This window comes from Eleutherodactylus coqui, chromosome 2 (assembly GCF_035609145.1).
Source record: "Eleutherodactylus coqui strain aEleCoq1 chromosome 2, aEleCoq1.hap1, whole genome shotgun sequence".
NCBI classification, from domain to species: Eukaryota; Metazoa; Chordata; class Amphibia; order Anura; family Eleutherodactylidae; genus Eleutherodactylus; species Eleutherodactylus coqui.
Window position 1 is genome coordinate 311164706 of NC_089838.1, and position 12783 is coordinate 311177488.

A 12783-nucleotide genomic window follows, 5' to 3' on the forward strand; every position below is an offset into this window, starting at 1 on the left:
CCAATGCATCAGATCACAGCGTATAGTGCCCAACTGCGAAAACGGTGGGCCGATATACGCTCGAGGGAAAATGCCCTTACGCTGGATTCACACAGGCGTATATCGTCCGGGTCTTCACGTCGGCCGATATACGCTGCCCCTCTGATGTATTGGCCTACAATGCATCAGTGCATATGGGCATATTTCCGCGGTGTAAAAGCGCCCAGCTGGCCAAGATTGCCAAGTGCATTTCGGCCAGGCACTTTTACACCAGCGGCGGATGCATAGACTCCTATGGGAGCCTATGATAGCTGCTGGGGAAGGGAGGTGTGACAGAGTTTAGCAGCATGACTGCTAAACTCCCACCCCCTTCCCTGCTACTCTCCGCCCCTTTGCAACGGGAGGGGTAGGACGGGGAATGGAACTAAGCTCTGCCCCCGTCCCACCCCCTTCCATTGCTGGCTGCAGCAAGGGGTGGAGAGGGGGTGGGAGCTTAGCACACTAGCTTCCACTCCATTCCACCTCCTCCCCTCGCCGTCTCTCAGTGAGGGGGAGGGAAGGGGGAGACAGAGCTAAACTGTCTGCCCCCGCCCGACGGTTTGCCACCTCAGAGTATATGCACCTGGCTCGGGCTGTCTGAACGGGCGCACAAACGTTAGTTTTGTGCGCCCGTTCACGTGTTGTTACGTTGCCGGCGGACTAACGTTAAAACGCTGATGCCTGTGTGAATCCAACCATAATCATGTAGCATAAATGTCATGATACATTTTATCTGCAGGCTGGTACGATTACGACAATACCAACATTTTTTTTTGTTTTAGGTTTTTCCAGTTTTGCACAATAAGACCCCTTTTTTTGGAAATAATTTTTTTTTATGTAGTTGCATTAAAAGTCCCATAACTGTTTTTTTATTTTTCCATGGACGGAGCTCTGTGAGGGCTTGTTTTTTGCATGACGAGCTGTAGTTTTGTTTTTTTTACCATTATGGCATACATATGCAAAATAATAAGCATTTTACCCCCATTTTTATGGCAATTTTTGCCATGCAGGATTAAGTTTGTTGAATTTATGGTACAGGTCAGTACGGATACGATGATACCAAATGTGTGGGATTAAAAATTTTTTATTCAAAAGGGAAAAAGCGCAACAGTTTTTTCCAGAGCGTCATCCCGACGGCCCCATTACATATGGAGGTTGCCCTCTGACCCAGGTAGGGACAGGAAGAGTTTAAAAGCACCTCCCTTTCCACCCATGCTTCAGTGTCTTCCTGTCCCTACGGTGGGACAGAGGAGCAGCTCCAGAGCTGCAGGAGATAGGAAGCTGCGGAGGCAAGAAGACTTACCGCAAAGAAACACTTACCGCACGCTGTGCGGCCCCCCTGGAGGGGTAGAGGTCGGGGCCGCACACTCAAGAGTCCCTGCATCCCCGACCTGCGCTGCCGACGGAGCCGTCAGTCGCCCAGTAGCGCTGGTCTCCCTCGCGCGGATCGCATGTTCGGGCCGCCGCTGCTGTGATGGGATAGTTCCTCCTGGCAGGGGAACGGCAGCGGCGGCCTCCCTGGACCTCGGGCGCATAGCGGTGACGTCATCCGGCGTGGTGACGTCACGCGCACAACGTAGGGGGCGTGGCTACCGGCGAAAACCCGGAAATGGCGCCAAATTTGAAAATCCTCCCCATAAAAGCAGGCTAAACTCCATGGAGGTTCCTGCTGACTGCCAGACAAGTGTATGTGAGTATGTCTACCCGCGACAGCTCAGCACGTGAGGGAGAGATTGACACCCTACCAACTGTAAGTAGGCTATACGCCAAAACATGCGCAAATGGTCACTTGTACAGCGGATGCATATATGTTCCCTTTCTTGTCTCCCCTCTCCCCCACTTTCATGGGTAGATGGATAAGGAGGGTCCAAAGAAAATGGACCCGAGGAAAAAATCGAAAAAATGCGTCCTCTGCAACAAAAGGCTCGAGGAGAGCTATAAAAAACCCCTATGCGAGGAGTGAGTGTATTACCGCAAGTAATGCTCCTGAATCCAACGCTTGCACTGCTATAACAGTGAATTGCTCTGCCTTCACAGATGCACGGGGAAAATTCTCGCAGAGGAGAAAGCAGCATTCAAATCCGATATCCGCTGCATGATAAGGGAAGAGCTGCAGGCTTCCATGGCGTCCCTTCCCCAGGCCCAGCCAGGTCCGTCACGGGTCCCTAAAAGACCTAGACAGACCGAGTCGGCGAGTTCGATCTCCGGTGAATCGCTGGAGCTCCTATCCGAAGGGGAATTAGAGGACCCACCGGTTCCCATAGAAGACGAGAAGAAATATTACTTCTCATCAAACGACATTGCGCACCTCATCAAGGCGGTGAGGGAAACAATGCAAATTGAGGAAGATAACCCGCCGAGAACAATCCAGGATGAGATGTTTGGCGGCCTCCGATCTAGAAGAAAGATCATGTTCCCAGTCAACCAGACGCTGCAGCAAGTGATCATAGATGAATGGCAGGAACCGGAAAAAAGGATCACTGTTCCAAAAGAGATCCGAAACCGGCTCGCATTCGCTACCGAGGACGTCCGCCTGTACAGGGAAACCCCCAAGGTGGACATCCAGATCGCAAAAGTGGCCAAGAAAACCCTCTTGCCCTTCGAGGACACCTCCCAGCTATCCGATCCGATGGATAAAAAAATCGACGGATTAATGAAGAAAGCCTGGGAGGCAACATCCCTCACCATCGAGGCTAACATAGCCTCAACCTCAGTGGCTAGATCCATGGCGCTCTGGCTAAACAGGCTAGAAGCCTCCATAAAGGATCGGGCCCCCAGAGAGGAGTTGGCCAGCTGTCTCCCCCTCTTAAAAATGGCTACCGCCTTCCTGGCTGACGCATCAGCGGAAACGGTAAGATACGGGGCAAAAACCGGAGTCCTCAGCAACTCAGCGAGAAGGGCACTATGGCTGAAGACTTGGGCCGCAGACATTACATCCAAAAATAAGCTCTGCGCCATCCCCTTCCAAGGGGAATATATGTTTGGGCCCGTCCTGGACAAAATCCTGGAAAAAGTCGGCGACAAGAGTAAAACCCTGCCTGACAGACAACCTTTCAGGAAACCATCCTTCCCGAAGAGGATGCGCCAGCCTCCTCCCGAAGTTAAAGGGAAAGGGAAGACTGGAAGATGGTCGTACCCCAAGGGAGGTCGGGGTAAGGAAGTCCAACCCTCCCCTGAACAAACAGGGGGTAGATTAGCGGGCTATCTAAGCCAGTGGCAAGGGGTAACGTCTAACCCCTGGGTACTCCGAATAATCGAAGCAGGGTACCAAATTGAATTCCACTCGCTACCCCCTAGGAGATTCCTTATAACCTCCCCGGGGTCCCTACAGGAACAAGGGAACCTCATAAAAGGCGTTCAGGAACTTAAGGACCTAGGGGTCATTACACAAGTCCCCGATTACGAAAGGGGTGAGGGATTCTATTCCCCCCTATTTCTAATAAAAAAACCGAATGGTTCCATTAGGACTATATTTAATCTTAAAGCCCTAAATCAATTTATCTCGTACAAAAAATTCAAGATGGAAACAGTAAGATCCATCGTCCCACTAATAGATCGAGATAGTGTAATGTGCACCATAGATCTTAAAGATGCATATTACCATGTCCCAATAACGGCAGCCCATCACAAGTACCTGAGGTTTGCTCTGCGGGAGGGAGACAAGATCCAACATTACCAATTCACGGCCCTTCCATTCGGAATCTCCACCGCCCCTCGGGTATTCACGAAAATCGTTATAGAGATGGTAGCCTACTTCAGGCGGAATCAGATCCGCATATTTCCGTATCTGGATGACTTTTTGTTGGTGTCAAGGACGGAGAAGACCATGCGTATAGACCTATCCATGGTCTTATCCACCCTAAACAGTTTAGGGTGGATAGTGAACAAGCAGAAGTCCGACTTGAACCCTGGTACACAAAAGGTGTACCTGGGAGTATTACTAGACTCCCACATCCAGGAATCCCGGCTTCCATCATCTAGGAAGGAAGACCTCACCCAAAGAGTAAAATCCTTCTGTCAGGCTACGGCGGTTTCCATTAGAGAAACAATGAAGGTGCTGGGCATCCTGACGGCTTGCATTCAGATAGTCCCATGGGCACAGGCCCATACCCGGCAATTACAAGGATTTATCCTTGCCAACTGGGACAAACGGCAGACATCCCTGGATAAGAAGGTGAGCCTGTCCGTCCGAGTCAAAGAGTCCCTACGCTGGTGGACCTCACAGAGGAACCTAAGCAAAGGTACCTCTTGGTCACAAGAATCTACCGTACCCATCACAACAGATGCCAGCAAAACGGGATGGGGAGCCCAAGTAGCCGACCAAAATCTACAGGGGATTTGGGACCCCAAGTAGCTAAACGCTCATCCAATTTCAGAGAACTAAGGGCAATCTGGGAAGCCCTTCAGGCGGCAGAACCCCTTATAAAAGGAAGGCATGTCAAAATCCTAACCGATAATATGACAGCTCTGTCATTTGTTCGTCACCAGGGGGGAACGCGACACCCGCACCTGCAACGACTGGCAACAGAGATACTCCGCTGGGCGGAATCCAACGTGCTGTCCCTCTCAGCGATCCACTTAAAAGGGTCCACAAACGTCGCTGCCGACTTCCTGAGCAGACAGAGCATCCATCCAGGAGAATGGGGACTGAATCAGCGAGTCTTCGACCAACTAATCTGCCAGTGGGGAGAACCGCAGATAGACCTGTTCGCCACGAAGAGAAATTCAAAGTGCCAGGACTTTTACTCGCTGAACCCCAGAGACAATCCACGCGGGGTAGACGCCCTGTCCCAAAGCTGGGACATGGACCTAGCCTACGCCTTTCCTCCCTTCCCACTGATCCCCCGCACCCTCAGGAAAATCCAAACCAGCCGGGCGTCAGTCATACTAGTTGCCCCTATGTGGGACAAAAGGCCCTGGTATCCCCTGCTAAAAGCCTTGGCGATCCAGGGTCCATTCCTACTACCAGCCGTAGAAGATCTTCTCCTCCAGGGCCCACTAACATACCCAGGGGTCGAGAAATTGAAGCTAGCAGCATGGATGCTGAAAGCATGATACTGCGTGGGAAGGGACTCTCCCATAATGTAATTACTACCCTAACAAAAAGCCGTAAACCTATCACGATAGCCATCTACGATAGGATATGGAAAAAATTCACAGAGTTCTGTAAAATAGAGCCAGGGAAAATCCCAGGAATTGACATTCCCGTAATCCTGGAATTTTTGCAGGCAGGCCTAGAAAAAGGCCTTAGTCCTAGAACCCTTAAAGTCCATACAGCAGCACTAGGGTCCTATCTAGATTTTCCCTTGGCAGAACACCGCTGGGTGCGTAGGTTTCTCAAAGGGGCAGAACGGCTTCGACCCTTTGTTAGAGAAACCTTTCCTACCTGGGACCTAAATATAGTCTTAACTAGCTTTTGCCAATCCCCCTTCGAACCCCTCTCACAACTCTCCTTGAGGCTGCTCACACTAAAAGTTACCCTTTTAGTTGCCATAACATCGGCTCGGAGAATAGGGGAATTGCAAGCATTACAATGTATTGAACCATACATGGTAATACAAGACGACAGGATTACCTTCAAACTAGACCCAGCCTTCCTTCCGAAGGTAGTGTCAAAATTTCATAGGGAGCAGACGATCACTCTGCCCTCCTTCTGTCAAAATCCCCGTAACGAGAAAGAGAGAGAATTTCATAACCTAGACGTTAGGAGAGCTGTTCTAGCGTACCTAGAGGCCACCCGCTCTTTCCGTAAAAATAATAACCTCTTCATTCAATTTCAGGGGCCGGCAAAAGGAAAGACGGCAACTAAGAGCACCATCGCGAGGTGGATCAAGACCGCCATCCAAGAGGCATATAAAGCCAGGGGTCTCGACCCTCCGGGAAAAATTAGAGCCCACTCCACTCGCTCTCTTTCCTCCTCTTGGGCAGAAAAAGGCCAGGCGTCTGCCGAGCAGATCTGCAAGGCGGCGACCTGGTCGAGTATACATACATTTACCCGACATTACAGGGTTAACGTCCAGTCGGACAAAGACCTGAGTTACGGACGTAAAGTCCTTCAGGCAGTAGTCCCACCCTAGGGCCACGTATAATCTGGTATACTCCATATGTAATGGGGCCGTCGGGATGACGCTCTGGAAGGACACGGATTACTTACCGGTAGTCCCTTTTCCAGGAGTCATCACGACGGCCCATAGTTCCCTCCCCTTTAAGAATAATTTATGTTCTTCAAATGTAAATATGACCGAATAAAGGTAAAATTTGGTTTAGTAAACATTGTCCACCGTAATGATTTATAAGTCACTGAAGCATGGGTGGAAAGGGAGGTGCTTTTAAACTCTTCCTGTCCCTACCTGGGTCAGAGGGCAACCTCCATATGTAATGGGGCCGTCGTGATGACTCCTGGAAAAGGGACTACCGGTAAGTAATCCGTGTCCTTTTGTTTTTTTTACACTATTTTTATTTATTTTTTATGTCCTTGTGGGGACTTGAACCATAAATGCTCTGATTGCTATGATAATGCATAGCAGTACTTTTGTACTGCGATTCATTACTGCTCACAATAGCAACCCATTGGCCCTCTGCGATTACATTGCAGAGGGCCGATGATGTTACAGATGGAGCAATCTCCCTCTGTAAACCCTTTATATGCCACAATGTACATTAATAGCGACATGTAAGGGGTTAAGAGCAGGAATAGGTGTTCTCATTGATCCTTGTTGTTGCAGCGAGAGGCCAGTTATCACTAAAACACGGCTCCCAGTTCTGAGCCGATGTCATCCACAGGACTTAGGTTTATGTCCTGTTGCATTAACTATCGCCCTGCCAGGATGTAAACCACAGGTGTAAAACACAAGGCCCACAGGCCGAATCCGGCCCGCCATCTCATTTTCTGTGGCCCACCGGCTGTGCACAAAGTTCCCTCACCTCCGTGCTGCTGTCAGTAGGTGATCTTCTATCGGCTCAGTAGTGCAGACAGTAATAGAGGAGTGCTGATAGCAGACTGACAACGGCCGCGGAGAAGGGAAGAAGACTGCAGAGAACATGATCTCTGCAGTGAGGAGAGTGGCGCTGAGGAGGAGGAGCAGCTGCAGGGTGAAAGCCTGGTCAGCGCTGAACTCCTCTTACCGGCTCTAACTCTATTCATGGCTGCAGGCCTTAGGAGACATCAGGGGCCCAACTATGCAGGAGGGCCCCAAGAAGACAGCAGCCGGTATACCTGCCAGTGGGACCACATTGGATGCAGGTAAGTATAAAAATGTGTATAAAAATGCAGGTGACCTTGTGTGCATATGTGTGTGTGTATATATGTGTGTGTATGTATGTGTATATATATATATATATATATATGTGTGTATGTGTTTGTGTATGTATATATATATATATATATGTGTGTGTGTGCATGTATGTATAATAGTGTGCGTCTGTGTGCATGTATGTGTATAATAGTGTGCGTCTGTGTGCATATGCATATAATAGTGTGCGTCTGTGCATGTATGTGTATATTAGTGTGCGTCTGTGCGCATGTATGTGTATAATAGTGTGCGTCTGTGCGCATGTATGTGTATAATAGTGTGCGTCTGTGCGCATGTATGTGTATAATAGTGTGCGTCTGTGCGCATGTATGTGTATAATAGTGTGCGTCTGTGCGCATGTATGTGTATAATAGTGTGCGTCTGTGCGCATGTATGTGTATAATAGTGTGCGTCTGTGCGCATGTATGTGTATAATAGTGTGCGTCTGTGCGCATGTATGTGTATAATAGTGTGCGTCTGTGCGCATGTATGTGTATAATAGTGTGCGTCTGTGCGCATGTATGTGTATAATAGTGTGCGTCTGTGCGCATGTATGTGTATAATAGTGTGCGTCTGTGCGCATGTATGTGTATAATAGTGTGCGTCTGTGCGATTTTCTGACTGCATTGCACTGCATCCCCTCATTGTTTACCGAGGGACGCCATCATATACACAGATGTGGCTGATAACTGTAGTTCAGACAGTTGTATATTAGTATGTGTATAATAGTGTGCCTCTGTGCATGTATGTGTATATTAGTGTGCATCTGTGCGTATATATATATATATATATATATATAATAGAGTGCGCCTGTGCGTATATATAATATATGTATATTAGTGTGCGCCTGTGTGTGTATGTGTATATATATATGTGTGCACCACTGGCCACTATAGGGGACCTTATTACCGATCGGGCCACTGTGGGGTTCACTTTTACTATGCTGTCTGACAATTTGCAATTAGAATCAGCCCTTTGAAGGCAACCATACGGCTGATGTGGCCCTCGGTGAAAAAGCTTTTGACACCCTGATGTAAACGTACTTCCTGTGGCATTAAGGGGTTAATATTTATTCTTGGATGTTCAACTCTTGGCAATTCCTTAGGATTTTCTGACTGTATTGCACTGCATCCCCTCATTGTTTACCGAGGGACGCCATCATATACACAGATGTGGCTGATCACTGTAGTTCAGACCCATTCAAGTGAGTATGGCTGGGCTCGCACTACCGGCATGGAGAAGGCCGAGAGGTGGCCCCTTGTTCTCGCTTGGGCCTAACCTTTCTTAGGAGACTCTCCAGATCCATTAGCCGCATGAATGCATGAGCCTGGAGGAGAGTAAAAGGCGCGCAAGAACCACGTACGCCTGGAGAGAGAAACCGCCAGCAAGTGAAAAACAAGTGAGTGACTGACAGATGAGAGAGAGGGTTACCAGGAGAGAGAATTCCCTTAGATAACTGCAACTGTGGATGTGCAAATACCCCGGGAATCAAAAATTAATATAAGACAGGGTCTTATTTTCAGGGAAACACGGTACCTGCATGCCACCAATCCCTGTCTTGGTATGTATGTGCGCATAATACACACCAAGATAGAGGATGTCGCTCATCGTGTGAGCTGCACAATTAAAAGTCTATGACAGGTCGGTACTGCGTATTATGTGCGCAAAAACTGTGCAGTAGAATACGTTCATGTGAAAATGACCTATGAGTGAGTTGCGGTACCAGGCACAGCCACAATTGTATGTTGGCGCTGTGCCTGGGAAAGAACCGATTGATGAGTGGGGTGCAGAGATTTGAACTCCAAGAGATCCATTTTTGATGGCATATCCTAAGATAAAGCCAAAATGACGAATTATAAAGGAAGTGAATGGAGAAACCTTCATACCCGACTACTACTGATCTCTATCTAATACAAGCCCCAGTAGCTAGGGCCGCTCACCATTATTATACTGAAAACTGGTGGATTTGAAATTTTAACATCCAGTTATGAACAATGAGGAAAACGTGACAGGGTGACGTTGTCCATACATGGAAGGTAGCGGTCGGCCAAATGAGCATGCATGTCTAATCAATGTTACTGGGAGTGCCGCCTCCACACCAGGTATGAGGAACATGCCAATCCTCCCTTTCTCCGACATCTGTGGTGGAGGTATTGTTAGTGGCCTGCTCGGATAATACTTCGCCAGGTCTAGAACCCAACTTGAAGATGCTAACCCTTTAAATGCCCGATCGGAGTTTGGAGAACCCGAACGGTCCCCTGTGATGAGATTCCTGGAGTGCCGCTCGGTTGCCATGACAGTCGGGGGCCTACGGAAAGCCTCCAGGCCTGCCATTGCAGATTACCTATGAAGCCATGCCTGTGTTGTGGCTTGATAGCTGTCAGATCACGGTATAATACAATACTATGGTATTACATCATACTGCAGGAGCGATCAAACCATTGCAAGTTTTTGTCCCCTATAGAACAAAAAAAATGTAAAAATCAGTTTAAAAAAGTTTCATTAATTATTAAAAAAATGTAATAAAATAAAAAAACTCTTTTGCCATATTTATAATAATAAAAATCTTAATAGAAAAAAGCTGAACATATTTGGCGTCGCTGCATCCATAAACGTCCGATCTATCAAAGTAACGTATTATTTACCCCGCATGGTGAACGTCATCAGAACAATAATGCACAACGTCATGATTACGTCTCCAAGAAAAAATGTACTAAAAAGTGATCAAAAGTCACATGTACTCCAAAATGGTCAAAATAGAAACTACAGGACGTCCCATTAAGAATGACTCTCATACAACTATACCGGCAGAAAAATAAAAAAGTCATGGCAGTCAGAAAATGCCGGCAGAAAACAGACTCATTTTTTCCAAAGTTTTTTTTGTTTTCAAAATCAGTGCAGCAAAAAAAAACCTCTATAAATTGGGTATGGTAGTAATTGTACTGACCCACAGAATAAAGTTATCAGTTATTTTGTTGCCATGAGTACGCTGTAGACACTAGACCCCCTCATATATGGCGGAACTGCACTTTTTTCTTTTCACTGCACTTGGAATTTTTAAAAACTTTTCAGTACATTATATAAGACATAAAATAGCACCATTGAAAAAAACAACTCGACCCACAAAAAAACAAGCCCTCAGCCAGTTACATCGATGGATAAATAAAAGAGTTTTTAAAAGTGGGGAGGAAAAAACAGAAATGAAAAAAACGTTGCGTTTTGTTGACACACGCAAAGTACGCGCACAAAGCAGAGTAATGAGAATGAAGCCATTGAAATCAATAGGTTTTATTCTCTGCGCACAAACACACTCCTGTGAAGAGGCCCTGACTTTTCTTTTTACACCATTTGACTTGCACCACTTGTTGCTTGCAGAAGGAGGATAGTTACAGATGCTGATTTCTGGTTCAGTCCTAAGGACTTAGGCCTCATGTCCACGGGGAAAATCAGGCCCGCCGCAGATTCTTAATGTAGAATCCACAGCGAGTTCCTCCTGCCCCGCGGACATAAGGCCTCAAAAAATAATAAACTCACCTGCTCCGGACGATGCGGATCTTCCTTCCTTTGCGGACGGATCTTCTTTCTTCCGCCCGGCGGATGTGTTCGGCACGCCAGTGCCGGGCAAAACCGCCCGACCGAAGAAAGAAGATCTGGCTGCGAAGAAGGGAAGAACCGCATCGTCCGGAGCAGGTGAGTTTAATTCTGGTACGGGTGTTCCGTGGATCTGGACGGCTTCCATAGGCTTCAATAGAAGACTGCGGGAGCCGTCCCCGCGGGAGACCTGCACTAAAATGAAGCATGTCCATTTTTTTTCCCACACGCGGATCCACGCCTGACGGGAAAAATGACATCCGCAGGTATTTAACTAACTGCGGGTGTCCAATGCATCCCTATGGGCGTGGATCCGCATGCGGGAGAAACGCTGCAGATTTTAAGCCCATGGACATGAGGCCTTAAACACATGGGCGCATGTTCGTCCAGTTCTGCAGCCATGACTATTGATTTCAGTGGTTTGGTTTTCACTATCGGGATTCTTGCGCATTAATACTACACACAATAAAAGATAGGACTTGCCTTATCTTTCTTGCACTTAGTTTTTGGACCTATCTACCATCTTTTTTTTTTTTTTCAAACTCGCGTCCGAATTTGAATAGTCAAGAGAAAAACCTTGGTTCATGCGCTAATGCATTCCATAACATCGAGCATATTAGTGCATGCACCCATGTGTTTAAGCCCTAACTGCTTCTTGTAGACGCAATGCCTTGCTTCCTCCCATCACATCATACACTGTCTTTACTTGGCCTTTGAGCAGGCTGTGGACCAGCTGTTCGCCAGGTCCGCTGTCAGTGTGGACAAAGCCAGAAGAGGACAGCATTGTCCACATTGCAGTGATCCAAGCTGGTAATGCATTGAATCCAATGGCAGCTGTGCCTGCAACACTAAGCCGGGCTGCTGCAATGTGGACAGAGTGGTCTGCTTCTGGCTCTGTCCTGTCCACAAAACAGCTGATTAGTGGAGACCTCCCGCTTTGGACACTCACTGATAAATAGTAAAGTCCTGAAAACCCCTATAGGTGATACTTTGAGACAGGACATGGCAACTGCCTCCCTTGCAACAGTCTCTTACACTAACCAGGCTTTGTAGCTCTCAATCTTGGGAGCAGGCAAATGTTGTGAAGGAGCTGCAGGATTAGAAGGGGTCCTGGCAGTTGGACTTCTAACAAACAGAAAGTGATGGCACCTCGTTAGGATATGCTATCATTTACTATGGTGTAAACAAAAGCCTTTACATGTGTATGTCTTCATAACAACCAATTCCTTTTTTCTTGCTTCATAGGAAATAAAAACAACCATCTGATGTCTTCAACGACATGGAATATTGCAGTACGGAGAACAAGCTGCATCATGCATCGAAAACAGGGTAATTATCAGAAAACGTGCTAAGAACTCTTACAATCACATAAGGTAGAAGAAAAAACAGACTGTAACTACTACAAAGCACTGATGTGTCCGGCACTGATTGATGGCATACTAATAGATTTTTTCCAATTTCAGACAGTTATTGCACATCAACAGAAGTATGGGGATCCCCTGACCCCATTTCAACAAGACAAGGCATGCAAGAGAAGACAATATGGACAGGTAGTCTCGGCCACTCCAATAAGTCTGTGCGAGTTACAGAAAAGCCGATCCAAACTTTGGAGCCAATCCAAACTAAGTGCCATATCTAGGGCCACTCAAACAAAAACTGATAGAGTTTTCACCTTGGAGGACCTAGACATGGATAGATGAGCACTGTTCTATATCTGTTTGTACATGTTCGAGAGTTGTGATTAGTTGATTGGCAGTATTTAGATTGTGATCTGCCCACGCTTCCAGATCGTACCCCAAGATAAAAAGAAATAACAATAATGGACACACCCTTTAAGGCAGAAAAACACCACAAAGCGACCAACGTTTAGTGGTTGTAGTTG

The 12783-nt window shown here is 47.2% G+C and overlaps 1 protein-coding gene across 1 annotated transcript; it reads left to right on the top strand.

The window, feature by feature from the left end:
• Positions 1 to 1144: 1144 nt before the first annotated feature.
• Positions 1145 to 6097, top strand: LOC136612838 (uncharacterized). Its single transcript, XM_066593548.1, has 2 exons — positions 1145 to 3170; positions 4507 to 6097. Exons 1-2 carry the CDS (start codon positions 2114 to 2116, stop codon positions 6093 to 6095), a joined length of 2646 nt encoding a protein of 881 aa, XP_066449645.1. The 5' UTR covers positions 1145 to 2113; the 3' UTR covers positions 6096 to 6097.
• Positions 6098 to 12783: the final 6686 nt, after the last annotated feature.

What these genes read in the sequence shown, in the direction of transcription:
- LOC136612838 (XM_066593548.1), top strand. Translation starts at nt 2,114, where the DNA reads ATGATAAGGGAAGAGCTGCAGGCTTCCATGGCGTCCCTTCCCCAGGCC. An exon ending in GTACCCCAAGGGAGGTCGGG is followed by an intron (nt 3,171 to 4,506) that starts GTAAGGAAGTCC and finishes GTTCGTCACCAG; the next exon opens with GGGGGAACGCGACACCCGCA.